Source organism: Tetrao urogallus (assembly GCF_951394365.1).
Source record: "Tetrao urogallus genome assembly, chromosome: 3".
Lineage (NCBI taxonomy): Eukaryota > Metazoa > Chordata > Aves > Galliformes > Phasianidae > Tetrao > Tetrao urogallus.
This window is the reverse complement of record NC_136815.1, coordinates 22,348,540-22,368,685: the sequence shown is the minus strand read 5'-3', so window position 1 is coordinate 22,368,685 and position 20,146 is coordinate 22,348,540. Positions and strand designations below refer to the sequence as shown.

Below are 20,146 nucleotides of genomic sequence, written 5' to 3'. Positions count from 1 at the left end.
CAGCCTGCACCCAAAGGCTTTTAAGTCATCCTCCAGTGATGGACACAGTCCAGAGGAGGGCACAAGGACAAGGAGAGGGCTGGAGAACCTCTTCTACAAAGACAGGCTGAGGGAGCTGGCCTTGTTCAGCCTGGAGAAGGCACAGGGGAGACTTCATTGTGACCTTCCATTACATAAGGTCAGCTTATAAGCAAAGGGGAGACCGACTTTTTACATGGTCTGATAGTGATAAGAAAAGGGGGATGGTTTTAAACTAAGAGAGAGTTATATTAGTTGTCAGAGGAAAATTTTCACTGTGACGGTGGTGAGGGCCTGGCACAGCTGCCCAGAGAAGCTGTGGGTGCCCCATTCCTGGATGCGTTCCAAGCCCAGGCTACGGGGGGCTCTGTGCAATGATCCGGCGGGCAGCAGCCCTGCCCACAGCTAAGAACTCGGTGAGCTTGCGATTCTTTCTAAGCCAACCCATCCTATGAGGATGCCAGGACGGCAGAGGGCTCGTGTAGAGCCTGGTCTCCCCTGAAGCCTCATCCTGCATGTGGTACCAGTGCTGCGTTGCCTGGCAGTGGCCTTCTGTGAACGCCTCCAGTCAGAGTTTGGGACTGCTGCAAGAAGAGATTTCATCACCTCGCCCCTCCAGGCTCAGCGGGTGCTGCGTGAGGCCCCACGCTGCGAGGAGCAGCGGCGCCCGGCTCAACCCGCCGCAGCAGTCAACAGCGGAGGCCATTTGCAGGACAACAAAAGGCCACGCGGCGCTCCAACACCAGGGCCGCCACCGCGCGTTCTCGGGCGCCGCCTACCGACCCCCTCGATCCGTGTGCTCCCCGGCGCGGCGTGAGGAAGGGGCCGCCCCGTGGGCTGGGGCTGACTGACGGCAGGGGCGGAACGAAGCGGCGCTGCGGATAGCATGGCGGCCGCCACGGCTGCGGGCGGGCTGCGGTCCGCGTCGTTCCCCCGTGTGCTGAGGGCGGTGGGGGCCCGCGGCGGGCTGCCGTGGCCGCGAGGCGGGAGGGCGGCGGCGGCGGGCTGGAGCAGGCCGGAGCCCGGCGGAGAAGCGCAGTACTGCGCCGAGCTGCTGCGGTGAGTGCGGCGTGGGGAGGCCGGGCCGCTCCCAGCCCGCCTCGGGGGTGGGGAGAGCTGCCGTGCGACGCGGGGAGGGCGGCCCGGCCCGGCCGGGGATGGGGTTGCGGGGGGCGGGTCGGTCCCAGTATCGGAAGATAAGATGGATGTGACTCCCTTCTTTTTTTTTTTTCTTTTTTCTTTTTTTTTCCCTTTTATTCTGTTAAAAACAGACTACTTATGGCAGCTCACAAGCATTCAGGGTAGTGAAATGAAGTGTGCTTGTGCATTTGACGTCGCCGCTGTTGATTCCCACGCCGATTGGCATGTGGGAATCGTAACGGCTCCGGGGAATGAAAAGGCCGAGGGGGTCGAACAGAAATAAATCGCTTCGGGCGGTGCAGGCAGCTCTCATTTGTTTATTACAATAAAAACTTTCTTTCTGGGGCATGAAAGCTTCACAGCTCTGCCCAGGTTGGACAGTATGGGCTGTTTTTACAGTCTGTTTGGAAACAATTCCTTGGTTTTGAGCTGATAATGCTTTGCAGAAATTGTCTTGAATTGAGGAAGGTTTGATGCGTTTGTTTTTTAATTAACAGCTGTTTACGAGGGTAGACAGTGATAGGACAAGGGGGAATGGTTTCAAACTGACACAGGGGAGGTTTAGGTTAGATATTAGGAGGAAGTTTTTCACACAGAGGGTGGTGACACACTGGAACAGGTTGCCCAAGGAGGTTGTGGATGCCCCAGCCCTGGAGGCATTCAAGGCCAGGCTGGATGTGGCTCTGGGCAGCCTGGTCTGGTGGTTGGCGACCCTGCACATAGCAGGGGGTTGAAACTGGATGATCTTTGTGGTCCTTTTCAACCCAGGCCATTCTATGACTCTGTGATTCTATTACGAATGTGGCTGAAAGCCAGAAATGCCTTTTTTGGTTGATATTTGTGGCTTCGCATCAGGCTCTAACACAAGTTCCAGAAGTATTATGAGAATTCTAAAGTATTCGCTTGTTATCAGCTGTTGTGTGTTTAGGGGGTAAGAACAGCTGTTAAATTTCATTTCCTTTTTGTTTCATGCTAAAAGTAGCAACCCCAGTACTACCCCCTGGTTTGGTTTTGCTATCTTAAGCTCGCATTCAAAAGAAATAGGAGTGCATTTAAGGACTAACTTCATGAAAATGAGTAAATGTTTAACTTGACGCTTGCTGCTCTGCTCTTAAGGCATAACTCGGAGTTACTACTTTTGTTCTCTTGAAGGATCACGTTCCTAGCTTATCAAAAGTACACAAACCATTGCTCAAATCAGGGAAGTGAGCATTTCTGAGGTGACCAAGTGTTTCTGGTAGTTACACCTACATATGATTTTGCAGTTCATAATCATTCTCCCTGTGCTCTGATTGTTCTTCATTTAATGGCGCACCCAAGCGGCCAAACAAAAGTATACCACTTTAGATTGACAGCAAGTGCCAGAGTTCTTATACTTTTAGTATAGTTGTCAATAAACCAAAATGTAATGGTTAATCCATTGCTCTTCTGTTGAGCTTCAATGTGTAGTTTTTCAACAAAATGTGGTTTCATATTTAGAACAGAAGTCTGGAAATCAGACAGTCTGGATTCTGTTTGCAGTTCTTCCACAAGCTTGTTCCATGCCTTTAGCCAAATATCTTGAGATCTGGATTTGAGCAGTGCATTGAGAGTTCAGATTGCATTCCCCCCTCTTGGAGCCTGCCTTATTTCAAAATAAGCTTAAAAGGTGCTGCTTTTTCAAAAAATTGGACTTTTGAACTGTAACTCGCTGCTACTATTTTAGGAGCCCTAAACTAAGCAACAGCATGCCTGATTTGCATGGAGCTATAAATAATATATCCATTCTTTTTGTCCTTTTATAGAAAGCGTGACTATGAAGGGTTTCTGTGTTCTCTGCTGTTGCCTGCAGAATCTCGAACCTCTGCTTTTGCCTTGAGAGCATTCAATGTGGAACTGGCTCAGGCAGGTATTAAAATATACTCGTGAACTCTGGGAATGTGTAATTTAGAGTTTCAGAACTGTTATTTAACAAGCAGCTGGTGTTTTGCTGAGATTAACTTTTCTATACTATAAAGGGCAATGAAAAAAGAAGTCAGTACAAACCTCTAGTTTTGAGTGGCCCTTGGAAAATTGTCCTCCCACTTTATTTTGTTCATGTGTATAGATGTTGTGACTCTTCTTTATGCTATGTATTTTCAAAATTATGTGATAACAAACAGGCAGTGGTACTGGTATGTGATTGCATCTGTGCTGGCTTCAAAAGCACTGAGTGAATTAGAAAAGTGTAGCTAACCCCTATCTGTAAAACGCCCGTCAAAATTTTGAGTGAAGGAGTCAGATGCTGGTAAAAGTAAAGGAAATACTACTAAGAGAGAAGTTTGTAATTAGAGATTTGTGGTATGGGAGTGGCTGCAGTCTTTCACCTTTGCTGGATGGCCAGAAACTTCTAATGCAACCACAGAAGTTTGTGGCACTTGCCAGAAGGAAGCAGAGCAGTTCAAGATATGTGCTTACTCAGCAAACCCTGTGATAAGTCTCTGTGGGCTGTGCTTCTGGCAGCCTATAGTGCTTCCCTCCCTCACTGCTGTTACCACTGCTTCTTATCCTGAGAACGCCAAGGTGGGAGTTGTCTTGGACTTAAACTCTGTGTGTTCCAAAGTCACCTTGTGGTGAATATTTCATTTTTATTTATTCTCTGTAGTGGTTGTAAGTTTCATTAGGAGTAAGCAAACTGAGAACAGAGCCCTTTTGCTTGTGAGTTAGTCTGTTTCTCTGTCTGAGTTTTCAATAGAGGCAGACCATAGTGCCTTAAGGAGACTGTGAATTTCACTCCAGATGTATCCTTTCCAGATTAAAGACTCCATAACTCAGAAGACTACAGGTTTGATGCGAATGCAGTTCTGGAGGAAAGCTGTGGAAGACATATACTGCAATAACCCACCACATCAGCCAGTTGCTGTAGCACTATGGAGGGTAAGATACATCTTTGTTATCCTGAAGTTCACTTGATGAAAATACTGCTGTGAGAAAAAATGTTTTCTATGTGTTGTGTTGCATTATTAACTATTATTTTATATAAAACAGTTAATGTAAAGGGCGTGCATGTCTGTATGGTACCTTCTCGCCTACAATCACAGAATAGAATCAGAGAAGGAGGATATTTAGGTGTGACCTAGTTGAAATCATGGAATCACAGAATGGCATGGGTTGGATAGGATCCAGTTCCAACCCTGCTGCTTATGTGCAGGGACGTCTCCCACTAGGCCAGGTTGCTTAAACAGTCCAGCAATGAGATATCCACAGCTTCTGTGGGCAGCCTTTTCCAGTGTCTCACCATTCTCATAGTATAGAACTTCCTATAGTCTAATCTAAATGTTCCTTTTTTTAGTTTAAAACCATTACCCCTTGTTCTGTCATTACATTTCTCTGATAAAAAGCCTCTCCCTATCTTTCCCATAAGGCCTCCTGTAGGTACTGCAAGGCCACTGTAATGTGTCTCTGGAGCCTTTGCTTCTGAAGGAGTGAAGAAGCCCAGCTTACTCAGCTTTCTGGTAGGAGAGGTGCTCCAGACCTTGGAGAGTCCTCATAGGCTCCTCTGAGCCCACTCCAGTGGCTCCACATCTTTCTTATGCTCGGGGTCCCAGGCCTGGATGCAGTACTGCAGGTGGGTTCTAGTGAGAACAAAGTGGAGCAGGACTATCACCTCCCTTACCCTGCTGGCCATGCTGCTTTTAACGCAGTGCAGGTGGCTTTCTGGGCTACAGGTGCACGCTGTTGACTCATACTGGGCTTCTCATTGACCAAAACTCACAAGTCCTTCTCTGCACTGTTGCTCTCAATCAGTTTTCTGCCCAGCCAGTATTGTGTTTGGGATTGTCCCAGTCCATTTGTTTGGCCTATCATTTGGCCCTTCTGAACTCCATGAGGTTCGCATGGGTCCATCTCTTGAGTCTGTTGAGGTCATCCTGGATTGTCACTTCCCTCCAGTATGTTGACCTCACCACACAGTGTGATGCTGTTGGCAACTTACTGAGTGTGCACACAATCCCACTGTCAGATGTATCTTTCCTAAGCGAGTGCTGGTCCTGCCTGAAGAGCAAGTTTTACAAAAAGACAGGAGACAAAGCACAGGGATTAATCTAGCAAATTGTGTATGAGGAAAAGCCCAAGACCTTCATACCCAGTTACTGGGTAACAGGGAGAATCTTCATACAGCCTCTCTGCTTGCTGAAGGGTTGCTTGATGACTTCTATTCATACGATAATCTGTGCAGATCCTTTCGTGTCTGTTGAGTAACGGGAAATGTACTTGTGAACTTAAAAGTTTATTTTTACCAAGACATCTGTATGTGAATTCTAGCAAGCACCAGAACATTACTCACAAAGTACGCCCACAGACCTGTTCCTCTTCGAGTCACGGCTGAAGAAGAAAATTTCTGTACAAATTTTTTATTTCTAAGTAGAGCTGCCGTTGGGAAGTTCATCAGATAACTGAAGGCATTATAAATTGATCTCTCCGTGATCATGATTTAGAGTCACAGAATAATTTAATTGGTATGGGCCTCAGGTCGTTGTCTAGACCATGTTCCCACTTAGAGCAGGTTGAACTTCAGAGCTAGTGGATCAGATTTTCAGAGTCACGTTGAGTTGAGTTTCTTCAGAGATAGCAACTCTGTATGGTGCTAGCTGGTCATCTTAGGGCCACAGGTCACATCAAGTCTTAACCTTACAGCAGGTGCTTTTTTGAAAGGTTCTGTAAGATCAGATCTTGTGTTTAAACTGGGGATCTCTGGGCTCCAGACAGAGAAGCTGCAGTTTGTCTAGGTCTCCATAGCTGAATACAGTTTTAACATAGATCCCTTAGGTAGTTAGTTGTATGACCAGTTGAAAAGCAGACAGACAAATATGGACTCTTCATCCAAGTATTCATTTGCTTTCTTTGCATTAAAAATCCCTGACTCCCACTGTAATGCTGGGTTGGAGCAATGCAGATCCTGTGGGACTGGAGTGTTTTAACGTTAGTTCTCTGTTGCACCTCTGAGAGCACAAAAATGAGTTCTTTCCAAATCTTCTTTGAATGACTGTTGAAAGTGCTGAAACTGTGGCCTGTCCCTCGTTGTTCTTCCCTCAAGTGTGAAATAAAGCATAAGTCAACATTTGTTCCTCTGTCAATACGTGGGTTAAAATTGGATTTAAACAAGATACTGTTTGCTTAAGCAAGGGAAAACACAGGTGAAGCCAGGAAGTAAAATAAAGGAAGAACACCTTCCAGTCAGTCACTTTTAGGAGGTGCAGAGCTATTCATGGGTGTCTTTAGCTCTTATAAAGCGTGCCACTGCCACAACAAAGTGTCCATACAGTTAGAATGAAGACTGGCAAATGTTGCAAGCCTTTTTTGCTGAATTATGGGTATTAAAATATAACCAATGCTCCATCTTTAATACAAACATTAGAATGCAGTATTGATAGTTCTGCGTGTCAGTCTGTCTGTGCCTTTGAATTTTTTTTTTTTTATTCTTTCTGTTTCAGTGTATGGCAAACTGCCCAGAAACAGATTGTTTTCTCCCCAAATGCTTGTCTCCTTTCCCAGGAGGAACTTGCTTTTTTTGTCAAGTTTATTTTTGTTTCTGAAAATAGCCTCAATTTTAATTGTCTGAGTAGATTAGGTACAAATTGGTTTTGGATATGATTGTATGTATTCTTTCCACTACTTCTAATTTCAGGCTGCTTATGTGTATATCAGCGTGGGGCAGAAATGTTTGTTAGCTAAAGATTAACTTTCAACAAACATAGTTCAGATATAAATTGCGGCCTTTGCCACCAGCTAGGAGTGCTAGTCATGCTCTGTTCTCACACAGGAAGTTGTTTTTGAAGTAGAAGAAAGAATTGGCCTATCTGTGTAGTAAGACTTGACCTTACGTGTGGCTTCTCTGATAGAAGACAATCCAAATAGAATAGGTTGTGAAGTAAGGTGTTGGGAAAAGGTCTGAAAGTATTTCTGGGAACTCTGCTACCTCTGACTGCTGCGGAGCGCTGTAATGGGCTACAGCACAGCCTGTCCTGGTGACCTCTGCACTCAAGATACGATTTAGCTTCTGTATTTCAGCAAATACCCCAAGAATGACTTATTTGAAGAGTGCAACTTTGCAAATCTTTGTGAGTATCGTTGCAGTTCTGAGAAAGTAAGATTTAGAAATAGACGCCTGGGCTCTTAGGTATTGCAGAGCTGTTAACAGAACTAGCATGTCTTTCACACAGTATATTTTGAGTACACTCTGTTCCCACTGTTGAGTTTGAATGCAGACAGTTCTGATTTTCCAGAAATACTGATTTATTATGTTAAACTTTTCAAAAAGTTTTGTGTATTGCAGAATACCCAAATTTGGATTCTGAGAGTATTCTCAATTCTGGATTGTGCGTGCTAGTGAAGAATAAATAGTCTGTAAAAATATTTCTAGAACTGTGAATGGCTCAACTCTTAGTAACTTGAATATAAATTTAGGTGGCAACCTTGTTCTACTTGTTCTTATGTGTATATCCATTTTGAACCAATGCAAAGTGAGCTCTGGTCCTCTGCTCATTTCTGGGCAAAATGAGAATTTGAAAAATGAGAACTTAGTTGAATGATGGTAGCTTAAAATGGATGTAACACACACGTAGGGTAATTCAGCAGAGCTTGGACTGTTACAGGGACTTTATTTGCCAACTCAGTCCTCAGATGGATAAGTGAGAAGCCAAACTGATGTGTAGGTGTAACTTAGAACTCACTTTTTTGCACACCTGGTGTTTCCCCAGAGCACAGTTAGCTGAATCAGCAGTAAGACCTAGTTTTACCAAACTTGGAAAAATATTTACAAATATAATGTGTGTACAGTAGTAGGTAGTGAACTGTAAGGGTGAAGATTGAGAAATCTGCCCCATAAGTTTTGTTTTTAAATATAAATATGTATGATTATAGTCTTGCTGACAGTGTGGTCTGCAGAATCTATGTAGGTTTGGAGGAGTGTGTGTGGATGGATGGATGGATGGGTGTAAGTCAGAGGACTGAAGAGAAGTTGAAGAGTTGTATTAAGCAAGGCAAGTGCAAGTTAAGAGCCAAAATAAGATGTGTGAACATGAAATGCTTTAATAAAAGCAAAAAAACAAAACCCACCTAAGTATCCCTAAACTGTAATATGTGATAAGTTATGTATTTTGTTATAGAAATGCTTTTAGTTAATTGATATCCAAGATTTCATTTTCTTGTGTGTATGAAGTCGAAGCAAATGCCAGTTAGACAACTTTTATATTTGAAGATTCTCCTTTTTTCAGTAACTTACCAGTTTGATTCAACTTTGATTCAGTGAATACAGGCCTTGTGAAAAAGTACTATCAAAAATAGTTTTCAGCTGTCATAATGCAATATTGCCATCATTTTTTATACATTAACAGCATTTTTTTAATATAATTTTCAGGCAGTTAAGAGGCATAACTTGTCCAAAATGTGGTTCACGAAGATCATTGATGAAAGAGTAAGTATTTACCATTCAAAGTCTCATTCTCTTTTTTCCCCATCGTTTCATGTGTTTGTGTGTAAAACCAAAGGATAAGTAATTCATCTTCTTCAGACAATGGTATTTTTCCTGAGAAGAACACTTTTAATTTCCTTTTAATTCGCCCTTAATTCTTACAATTTCTTACAGTTCTTAAATTTTCTGCTCTTCTTGGCCAAAAATGTAATAGAATCCCTTCAGAATTTAAAGCAGAGCTTGTGAGTGTGAATCTTTTTTGTTCTCTGCTCTGGTAACGTATCTGTGCTCACATTTTTATACTGCAGACCTTAGTTTCTGATTTAAAGTAGTTTCCTCTAGTAGTAATCCATTGTGAGTTACACCTGGCCTTTCTGTTTGTAACTGAGGGAAGTCCTGTCTGGTGATATTAAATGTTAAGGTCTCTATATACAACTATTAAAAATTCTGGAAAGCTGCATTTGAATAGAAATGGAAATGAAGTTGTGTAAGAAGCAAACCTCAATACACAGCCTCTTTTTATGCCATTCCAGTCCTGCTCTTGACATCTTTGTGTTCTTTTTCATCTCTTATATTACCATGTCAGTTTTGCCCCTAAATTGCTTTATCTTGTGATGAGTCACAGGTATAAAACCTCAAAATTGGCTGAAACCTGTCTGAACTTTGCTGCCATACTTTGCTGTCTTTCTCCCTTGTGTGCTCTAAGTCCGAGCTGTAAGATGATATGAATCTAAAAATACCCACCCTATAGGAGGAGAAAATGAGAGAGAATTTCACAGATACAGTGATGCTGCTACCAACTCGGGCACGAGGGCAAGACTAAGGGCAGGAATTCCTTGAAGTAGCTTGCTGCTGAAGCTGATATCTCATGAAGTTACTCTGTGAGCAAATTGATGGTCACTTTCTTTCAGTGTCATTGCTACGAAAGACTTGAGAGTTTTAAATGTTAAAACTGGTAGACTTTAGCCACAAAAGCCACTAGGACAGGAAGAATAATGTCAGAAATTCTATTCTGGGGAGTGTTTGCATGTGGCTTTGAAACTCATATGTGTGATGGATTGATTTATTTTGTCTTGTTTTGTGTGCGTGTTCTAAAGTGTATATTCCTGTTTATTTTCCATTCTTCAGATGCTAACAAAGTATTAAAATTAGCAATTTAATAGTTAAGAATACAATAAAATGGTTTTTATTGGCAGTATCATTTTTTCTGAATAATTTTGATTTGTCATTGCAAGAGGTGGTAATTGCTCCAGTTACAAGACTTGGTTGTGGTTATATCTACTTATCTTTACAGTTGTAGAGTTGCTATGGGCTTCAGTGCCTGTTTCTATCAGTATATACTCCTTTCATCTCTCTTAATGTTACCTTTTCTTGCTAATAGAGGATTAGGCTAATGTGAACAAATAGCTGGCACGAATAGCAGTTATACTTACTTTTTACTGAAATTCTGTGTTCAAATTACAGGAGAAGAATTTGGATGATAGAGCATACCGTAACATCCAGGAGCTTGAAGCATATGCTGAGAACACTCAGAGTGCTCTCTTATACCTCACGTTGGAAATGCTGGGTAGGTGCTTCCCAATTTTTAGATTTCGTTGGTGACTCATTAATGCTGGTATGCATATACTGTTGCAAAAAACAAACAAACAAACAAAAAAAAACCCAAAAAAAACACTTTTTCCACCCAATTTTCATTTTGGTAGAAGTTCTCACATGAGTTTTTTTCTGGACGCTCAACCATAAACCTGGAATCTTACTGCAGCTCTTAAAACTACATACTCTTCTTAGAAGATAACTCAGTGGAAAGTTCACAGTAGTTTTCTACTGTTCTGTTCTTCTTGCCCCTACTATGGGGTGTGGCAAATTCAGCTCTTTACTGTGTTTTCTGTTTGTTCCACTTGGTAGAACACAGAGCACTGTAGTTAATCAGCAGCTATTGTTCTCTACTGCAGTGATATACACTGGCTATTCTTAAACAGTTCCAGTTCCAAACCTATAAGCTTCCCTTGGTTGCTAACTTGGGCTTGAATCCTCTCTCCTTCCTAAAAGCAGATTCACTATCAATAAATGAATAGCTAGAAAAAAGGCAACGAAGACAATATGATCCTTGTGGTTTAAAGCTAATGTTGCGTAGTAGAATACCGACAGATTGGAAAAGAACTGTTCGCTTGAGGTGAAGAAGAGGACAATTTTCTTTGAGATTGTGCATTGCATCATGGCACTGTTGCCTGTGTGAGCTCAGATGTGAGAAGGCTGGTGTTTATTTATTAGTAGCATAATATTTAGCATGAATGTTGTAGTTGCAACATCAAAGTCATCTGATGGGATGTCAAAGCTGAAGTTGAAAGAGCGGAAAAAAGAGTAGTAGAAAGAGCACATTCTTTTCATGAGGAAATGAAGAACCCACATCTTAACATCTGATATTTGCTTTCTCAGTAGGGATTCAGTGAAATCTTGCAAATGTCTTTGAGCTTTTGATTGTAGAAATGTAGGACTATGAAAAATATCATTGTCTTCCATGCTGAGAAATGTCTTTAATACTGAAGGATGTTTGGCTCACTTCTGTTGAAAGTCAGATGATCCTGTTCTTGAAATCTAAAGTGGGGACTCCACATTTTCTTTGGCTTCCTATCATGTTTAACTTCTCTTAAGTGTGACAATTTAACAAAATATCTAAGCAAGAATCTCCTTCACTGTACGTTAAGCAATTATCCTGTGTTTTCTTTCAAAAATCGTGAAATTAACTGAACATAGGCTAGATATTTCTCATCAGCAGTCTTTTCTATACTACATAGACCAAGTCTTCTTTGCTAAATTTCTCGTGCTTTTTTAGCTTCTTTACTCCTGCCATCTCCAGGTGGTGTGTATCTTTCTTGTAGTAGTGCTGCTTCGTTCTACTGATTTTGGGTTACTTCTCTTCTCAGGCTCATTTTGACTTATAAACTTATCTTCCAAAGTCTGCTTTCTACCACCATTGCCATAGTAACTCCACATAGTCTGCCTGTACACACTATTTCCAAAGGGTTGAAACTCAGGCAAGGCTCAGGCAATGAATCTGCTATATCTGGTATCCTTTCCATCTGTCAGGTAGGCTCACTGATCTGGTATCCTCATTTCTGTCTTTGTGGAATGTTGCTTCTGTTAGAACTCTTGTGAATTTCAGTTTTCCTTATTTTCCTTTAAATTTTCATTTTATCCTGGTTCAGCACTGTGATCAGTATAAGCCAATATTATATGGTCTTGCCATGAAGAAGGATGATGCTGCTTTACCCCAGTCACCATTCTCTTGTCTCAGTTAGTAGCCAGGCAGGAACCAAAGTTAGCTGTACTGGTTTACCATGCTGCTATCTCATTACCCCTGGCAGCACGAGGGAGGTGGCAGACATATGGGGGAAGCATATGGCCATTCTCCTTAGCTTTGGGACACTGCTGAATCAGCTGCAGCTAATGGGTGAAACCGCGCTGTAAGCATTAATGTTGGTCAGGAATCTCACACTTGAATGATTTGTCTGGCAGGGCAAAATGTTCTTGGAATGTTGCTATCCTGAAAGAAGGTATGCCAGTGTAAATGGCTCTGTGTAGCAACGGATAGCATCTGAACAGGAATCAGTGCATTCCCTACTGCTTTGCACCTCTGAGGTGAGGTCTCAAGACAGGTTATGAACATAAGCAGCTCTGTAATGCATCAGTGCACTTGTTAGCTTTCCTTAAAAATGACTGAAGAAGACTCCTCAAGAGGTCTGACAGTAAGAAATGCTGTTTCTGCCATTTCAGGTGTGAAGGACATCCATGCTGACCATGCAGCCAGTCACATTGGGAAAGCACAAGGCATCATTACCTGTTTGAGAGCTACTCCGTATCACTGTACGAGACGAAAGGTCTTTCTGCCCATGGACATTTGTATGTTGGTAAGAGAAACAAGTTACCTGGAACTGAACAATGTGGTATCTAACTGTATCTCTCAACACTAGATAGGAGTTTGTCATTTATTAGTACAGAAACAGCAGGCTTTTTTTTTTTTTTTTTCTTCGTGCTGTGGTTTCTGCTGCAGCCCAGTGGTTTTGTAGATATAAAGTGAGAGGAATGAGCTTCAGGAAGCATCAGAATGTTGTTGGGTTTTTTTTTTTTGTTTCCCCGTTTTCTAATCTTTTGTTAAATCTGGTAGTATTTCATCTTTCAGGAACTTTTCTGTTAAAATGTAGAAATACTCATGCAGATTGGGGACTTTTGACAATCTTCTCAAGTTTCTCTTTACATTACCTTTTTATAAATGTTCTGGTCTTCCTTTCTTTTTTTGGTCTTACACGATTGATAGCTATAACCATACCTTCCATATATTGCTGTATGAGATGGCATATGGTTCTCCAGTTTGAACTGTACACCTAGTTTGGAACCTAGTAGCTCTTGCAATTTGGGTAAACTGGAATTAAAGCTTATATTTTTTTCATTAATGTTTTGGAGCCATTTGTAGCCATGGCAGCAGTTACTCCTTTATCTCCACTCCGTATTTTTAAATGTTAATGCCATTCTTATGCTTGAGCGAAGTTTATGTCATTACGGTGATGCTTAAGGCACTTCTAGTCTTTACTGTATGTAATTTCAGTACAGTTGAAAGTTTTGATTTGAAGTTTAGTTACTTAAGTAGTCTGCGAAAGGCACAGTCACTAATGTAGGTCAGGTTTCTGGGACTGCAGGAAGAAGTCTGTAGGCTGAAAATTCAGTCATCCCTGCTGTGGAAGGTGTTGTACAGTAAACTGTGTAGTCAAAGATCAGGGGACAGGCTAACAGCTTGTGTCCCTTCTGTGTCAGCGTTTCAGCTGCAGGCAAGTATTGCAGAGTTGTACTTGAATCTGTACGTCTGGGAGGCTCACTTGCCTACTTTATACAGTTTTCACGTCTGAACGTTGTTGAGAACAGGAAACTGGTGCAGTTCTGAATGTACTGTATTTTATCTTCCTGGTTACTGCAGTCAGAGAATGCTTTTTAAAATGTTTGTATTTTGCAGATCTGGCATTGCCAATCCCAAAGTAAACATGGCTTCTGTGTTAACTGTTGCTGGCTTTGTTGCACTTTCTATGGTTTTTTGGAGTATGTTTAAGTCGATGTAACTTCCCAAAACTTTAAAGCTTAACACGGTTGTCTGTCTGACCACAGTGTCTTTAGGGAACAAGTCCATGCAGAGAAAGCCAGTTTCAAATGTTCTTTTTATTCTCTTGAATTGTTTTCCGAGTAATTGACAAAAAAAACTAGAGGAGTTGCAGGGAGGGGCAGCAGCAGAACACACTTGGGCTTTTTCAGGCTTAGGTCAGTAGTTTGGTTGCTGGGACAGGCTTTTGAATTTTCCTATCTTTTGTGAAGCTAAAATGGAAATGTGATATTTGTTGAGAGTTTGGTTTTTTTTACTACTTGCTTTTCCTTCCTGTGTCTAGCATGGAGTTTCACAAGAGGATTTCATAAGATGCAAGCAAGAGAAAAATGTGAGGGATGTAATCTATGACATTGCCAGCCAGGCCCATGTTCACCTAGAACACGTGAGATTCCTTCCCCCTTTTCTTTCTTTTGAAAAACATAGTTGATGCTGTCCTTTGCAAAGCACTGTGAAAGTATTGTTAGAAGTCTTCAGATATTTTAACCTAAATTACTTTGAGAGAATATATTTATCTGTAGGTACAGGAGGCAGTTTTCTCACAGCCAGGTGCAGTTGCATGTATATAAGTACTGCCTAACAGCCTTATTACTGGGAGAGAAACTTTGAGCAGACAATTGTAAGTGCAAGAACAAGCCAGAATGGTATCAGCACCATAGGAAGGACTTGTACATATGGTACCTCACAGCACAGCAGGAGAGCTGTGACATTTTGGCTCTGACTGCTGGGTTAGTATTTGGGAGAGGGGGTTTCATTTCTCAGTGTGACCAGACGTGCACAGAACTGTGTTGGGAAATGTGTATTCTGTTTATTTCTTTTTGGGCTCACAGCCAAGTGCATTAGGAAGGGTGCTTCTTGCTTGCAGCAGTAGATAATGAACTCTGAAGACCTGCACAGTCTTTTTTTTTTTTTTTTTTTTTTTTTTTTAAATAACAATTGCTGTTACTTTAGCTGCACTCAGAACCTGATGCAAAAAGCAAAATAATGCTTCATCAGCAGTGCACTGTTAGTCTGCCTTTATCTGGAAAATAAAACTTGCAGGAAGCACTGCAAAGAGTTTTCTTTGTCAGCAGTATGTGTACACATGTACTTCAAGTATCGCATCAAACACAGGGAGTCTGAAAAGATACTGCTTCAAAGTAAGGAAATGTTGAAATCTCTGCATTTGCATCACGAATATAATCCTCAATTACAATGTTGGCCAATCACAAAGTATCTTCTGCAATATAGGTTGGAGAGCCCTTCTTAATTTTCATTTTTCTGAAGGTAAAATAAGGCATCCCTGGTTTGTTCTGTGTGTTGTTGGTTAGCTGATTAATTTTTAGGGGTCAAAAATATGTAGCTTCAGGCTTTATTTTTAATACAGACTATTTATAACTTGTATTAGATGCATTTGTCTTCATGCTGTTTCACCTGATGTCTCAGCTTTTGTTGTCCTGTTCCCAAGGAAGCTGTCAATTGAAAAGTTTGAAAAAGAGGCGAAGAAAATGGAAGGTCAAAAGTGCCCACATCAGTGTTCAAGCAGAAACCTCTTTTTTCTTTTTTTTTTTCTTCTTTTTTCCCTACTGTACCACCTGCAGTGTACAGGGCCTGAAACCTGTTGGGTTGCAGTTGTCATTACAAAAATGTGACAAAAATTACAAAAATCCATGACAGCAGGTGTAGAAAAAAACAAGCAGTGTGCATTTATTGCGCAGCTGTTGAAAATTTTGTTGCTGGTATTGCACGAAAACTTTGGGAAAGAAGCAAAGAGAAAATTCATCTCTTCAGAGCTTTTCAAATAATGTGACTGTGTGACCATTCTCACTGTGATGGTCCCCCATCCCTCCATGTCAAACTGCTGCTGAAGTGAGCAGTCAGAACCTTACTCCTTTTCCTCCTTACCCCATTCCTAGAGCCCTGCCCATGTTATGCAGGGAGGGCTCTGTGGATGTGATTACATCATTGGAGGCTGTGCAGAAAACATGAACAGAAGGAAGCCAAGTTAGAGCAACGCTAGCATATTATTCAGTAATCTTAATTTAAAAAAATCTCTTAATACACACTACCAAACTCCATCATCATCCATGAAGAATAACGGGCAGTAGAGAGTTTCTGAAGTGTTCGAACCACTTGAAATTGGCAGTGAGAGGCAGTAATAATAGGGTATTAGCCTCCTTAATCATCAGAGTCTTTGTGTAAGATACAGATACTTTTTCCCTAATGGATGATATCTCAAGACTTCAGGTAGATGTAGTGGCTTAGTGCCTTTAAATGCACCAGTTCTCCTGTATAAAATTGCCATTTTGTTTTGCTTAAGCATGTCATCAGCCGCTCGCCCTCTGACTTGGAGTTACAGGGAGTGGTGAAGCTTAAACCTGCAGAGGTTTTAACAGTCACAGAACTTACATGAGCCACACGTGCTTTGGAGGATAAGGATAACAGTTGTTATGCCTATTTCACAGTCAGAAGGAACAATCTGAAAACGCTAAATAAGTCTCAGGGATATTATGTGAAATATATTGTAGTAAAGTGGCACTTAATCTTGTGAGAGAAGTTTCTGAAGCATGGTCAGCTCTTTTTGATGCTGTTGATACCGCTGACCAGCAGAGGGCAAAGTAAGACAATGAAGGTTGTGGTTTTCTTTAGGAACGTTGTGTTTTATCAGAATAAAAGCATATGATGAAGGTGCTGTGTCAGTCCCACACAGCCCTTTGAAATGTGTCAGCAGTCTTTACTTGTTCCCCGTCTTTGTCTTCAGTACTATCTCCTGCATTTTCCCAAGAGGACTCCTTTTGGCCTTTTGCCTTTATCTCGATTATGGTACATCAGTTTGCCAGGGAAGATAAGGTGCTTTCTAAATGGCAGTCATGCAGACCCATTCTGACTTAAGACAATCAAGCAAGATTACTTTTTTCCTTTGCTCTTACAAATAGCAATAGTAAGCTAGATCAGAGAAGGTAAGTTTCCTTTTACATGTATGCACGTTAATTTCATCTTAGATTTTTAAAATAATTTGCCATCTGAAAAGATTCAGTATTTTTCCCTCCTAAAGTTTTAGCCATGTTTTCTCAATTATCTGGGAGGATCCATGGAAAACTAACAGAGACTCATAAATACTCACCAGTATTTGTGAAGAGTATTTTTGTTTGCTTTTTGTTTTAGCATGTAAGAAGAGATGAAACAAGGAGGGATTCTATATTTATAATTAAGCCCTACAGGAAGATTTGCTGTAGCTGACTTGCATTTAAACTGTGGAGTTGATTCAGCCGTGATTTAGTTTGCAGTGTTTACACATAGACACTGAGGGCCTGAGGCACTGAGATACTTGCAGAGTCTCATGAACGTAGAGCATAATTGGACTTCTGGAACTGATGGTAAGACTGGCCCAAAAAGATCCACTCAGAGAAATGCATTTCTGGTCCATCGGTTCTGTCTCTTGGGATGCAAAGAACTATTTGATATAGTGCCATATTAATAAAGATGATGCCATATTTATTAAAACAAATGCAACTTGGAACTTTGCAGGAACCGAGGGATGCTAATTTACATTGTTATATTATTATGCAAACTGTAAGGTTGTCAGAAGGTTAAAGAATTCTAGGAGGGATCTCCCAATGTAGTACACTTTTTGCATAATTACTTTGTGTACATTGAGGGATGGTGCTGGTTTATCCATAGTAGTTTCAGTATGTCAGAGAACAGAACATTTTGTTGGCTCTAAGCATTATATATAGTACTTTATATTTAGTCTGAAACATTAAACTCTTCTGATAAGTACCTTTTTTTTTTTTTTTTTTTTACTTCCTTTCCATCTTATCCCATTTACTTTCAGGCTAGATCTTTCAGTAAGAAAGTTCCTGTGAAGGCATATCCTGCTTTTTACCATACGGTGGGTGTGATACCATGCAGTGTTGAAATGATGACCTTGCTTTTGTGCTGATATGCTTGTGAAAAGTAGAGGCTCAAATGAAGCTTAAACTAATTAATTAAAATTGTTAACTAATACTTTATACGTTCACAGGAAAGCGTAATACCTGAAACTTATTCAAGACTTCATTTAGATACTATTGTGGAACCTTGTAATTTGAGCAAAACTTTTACTCTTTTAACTACAGAATTTCTCTAGTACTGTCTGTACTCTTAGACAATCTTTCTAATGTAAGGGGCCAAAATCTTGTCTAGTGAAAGATAATGCTTGTCTTCTCAAAAGTTGTTTTTTGTGTTTTCTTTGAATGTGATGGCTACACTACACATGCTGAAACAGACATACTGTCAAGCCTTCTTGAATTCCTAATCTGGTTGCATGTATCACTTTAAATTTAATGCCCAATTAGCTGCGTGCACCATACAGACTAAGCCTTTTTTTCTTTTCTTTTCTAGGTTGCTTTAGATGATTATTTATATAACATACGGAAAGTGGACTTCAATATATTTCACCCAAGCTTACAAAAGAGGAATACATTATTACCGTTGTATTTATATATTAGAACTTGGAAAAAAACATATTAAAGTTTTCTTAGTATGAAGTTTGGATTGCTGCTTTTTTTTCTCTCTTTAATGACTTGATAGAATTGTGAAGTGTCTGCCTTCACACTTCTGCAAACTGTACAAACTGCTGTTCATGGGAAGTAGCGGATGTGCACGAACTGTAGCTGTCAGCTTGCTGGCAGTAGTGAAATTTGTTCTTGGAATACTAGGCTGATATCTCTGCTTCACACGTCTGCCAAGTCATCTGTTCTTGTCTGAGATTACTTTCCTTGTCTCTTTTCTTGTAATAACAGTAGTGTGGTAGAGTTCTTCTCGGACAAATTCTGTGCTAATGGATACTTATAAGGCTTTATACCTTAGTGACAAAAATCCAAAACCAACTCCCAAAAAAACCTTTGTACTCCAAAGCAGTAAAGTCATTTCAGCAAATACATTGTGTATCAATTAAGCAATTCTGTTTAGGGCAAAGTGCAAACTTTTTGTGCTATGATGCCTCATAGCTAAAAGAATGACTGCATATATTTGGATGTAAGAAAACTGTCAGGAAAAGCTTCAGCTTCCTTAATTACCTAGTGTTTATGTAGCATTTCAAAATGATAAAATTAAACCTGTAGTAGAGAAATTATTTAACTAAATGTTGAAGTTGAGCTTTAGAATCCTAGAAAAGCTCCAGGTTGGAAAAGACCTTAAAGATCATCAAGTCCAACCACAACCTGACCATACTGCCCTAACTATCAGCCCTCTGCTAAATCTTGTCCCTGAGCACCACATCCAAACAGATTTGAAGCGCATCCAGGGATGGCGACTCAACCACCTCCCTGGGGAGCCCATTGCAGGGCTTAACAACCTTTCTGTAAAGAAGTTTTTCCTAATATCCAACCTGAAGTGACTCTGAGTAGTAGGAGAACAGCTTTCCAACAGATGAAGAGAACTGTTACATGGTTATTATTTCTAACTCAGCCAAGCACTTTCGCTGTGCTCTGAGCTTGGCATTGTCTTCCTCCTGCTCTCTCTGTTACCGGCCACAGCTGTCGCTGCCATGTGGGTCTGAGAGCCCCTTTATTCACATTCACTGTATCTCTTAGGGCACCCTCCAATGTAACTTCACTGAATTCTTTCTCTTTAATACTCTTAAGAGATGCATTGTTGGATGGTGCTGGGTCATTTTAGTCCTCCCTCTCTGCAAATGTACTGCTCTGTTTTTTTGGTGGGGAATTACAGGGAGCTTTGTACTCAGCATCTCTTAAGATCAAACTTTAAGTGCAAAATACTTGCTTGACTTGTTTTTTAGCAACATAATACTTCCTAACATCTAGCTTGATTCAGTTGCACAAATCCAGCAGTCTCCTCTGCTATCATCCTCATTCTATTAAGTAGCTTTTATCCTAGAGATTTTTTTCATCAGAATTAATCTCTCCAGATGCTTGGTTGTATAACAGCATCCTGTATTTTGGTGTACAATGCTGCACAGCACGTTTCTGAGAAGATTGGTGGCTTTTTTAACCACAGAATCTGCAAGCATGGTGGAAGTCTCAGGAACCCAATGTTAAGTCCTTCATTCAGCGGTTTTGTTATATATGTTTGAAGTTGGTTTGTGATGTAGATCTTAGTTAATTCTGTAGTTTCCTATGCCTCAGTAAAACATTTCTCTTTGAATTTGTTCAGCTCATGGTTTTGCTTTCTGTATTAGAAGTGTAACGGTCACGGTTGAGATGAACCTATAAAAGTCTGCATATACTGCATCAAGAGTCCTCTGGATATTTTCTGAAAGTAAAATTTTAATTGGTTCTGTCCTCAACTCAGCTGCTGTATCTTAGCATTGGTGTTCTTGAATTGGGCAAAGGGATGTGGCGAAAAGAAAATCCTCTCTCCCATTGCAGGCACCACAGCTCTTTCTGCCAAATTAAGAGCAAAGGCTTAAGCTCTGTTGCTACTACCCGGCC

The 20,146-nt window shown here is 40.9% G+C and overlaps 1 protein-coding gene across 3 annotated transcripts; it reads left to right on the top strand.

The window, feature by feature from the left end:
* Positions 1–904: 904 nt before the first annotated feature.
* Positions 905–18,224, top strand: NDUFAF6 (NADH:ubiquinone oxidoreductase complex assembly factor 6; the record flags this gene model as incomplete). 3 transcript variants are annotated; one of them, XM_079533962.1, is made up of 9 exons in its annotated part: positions 905–1,077; positions 2,943–3,042; positions 3,931–4,053; positions 8,534–8,590; positions 10,052–10,154; positions 12,362–12,495; positions 14,017–14,118; positions 17,548–17,604; positions 18,096–18,224. In XM_079533962.1, the coding sequence occupies 9 exons, from the start codon at positions 905–907 to the stop codon at positions 18,222–18,224; spliced, it is 978 nt and encodes a 325-aa protein (XP_079390088.1). The 3 variants fall into 3 exon arrangements, with proteins under 3 accessions (XP_079390088.1, XP_079390089.1, XP_079390090.1); XM_079533963.1 differs by lacking the exon at positions 905–1,077 and having other exon boundaries at positions 3,026–3,046; XM_079533964.1 differs by lacking the exons at positions 905–1,077; positions 17,548–17,604 and having other exon boundaries at positions 3,026–3,046.
* Between the last annotated feature and the right edge of the window lie 1,922 nt (positions 18,225–20,146).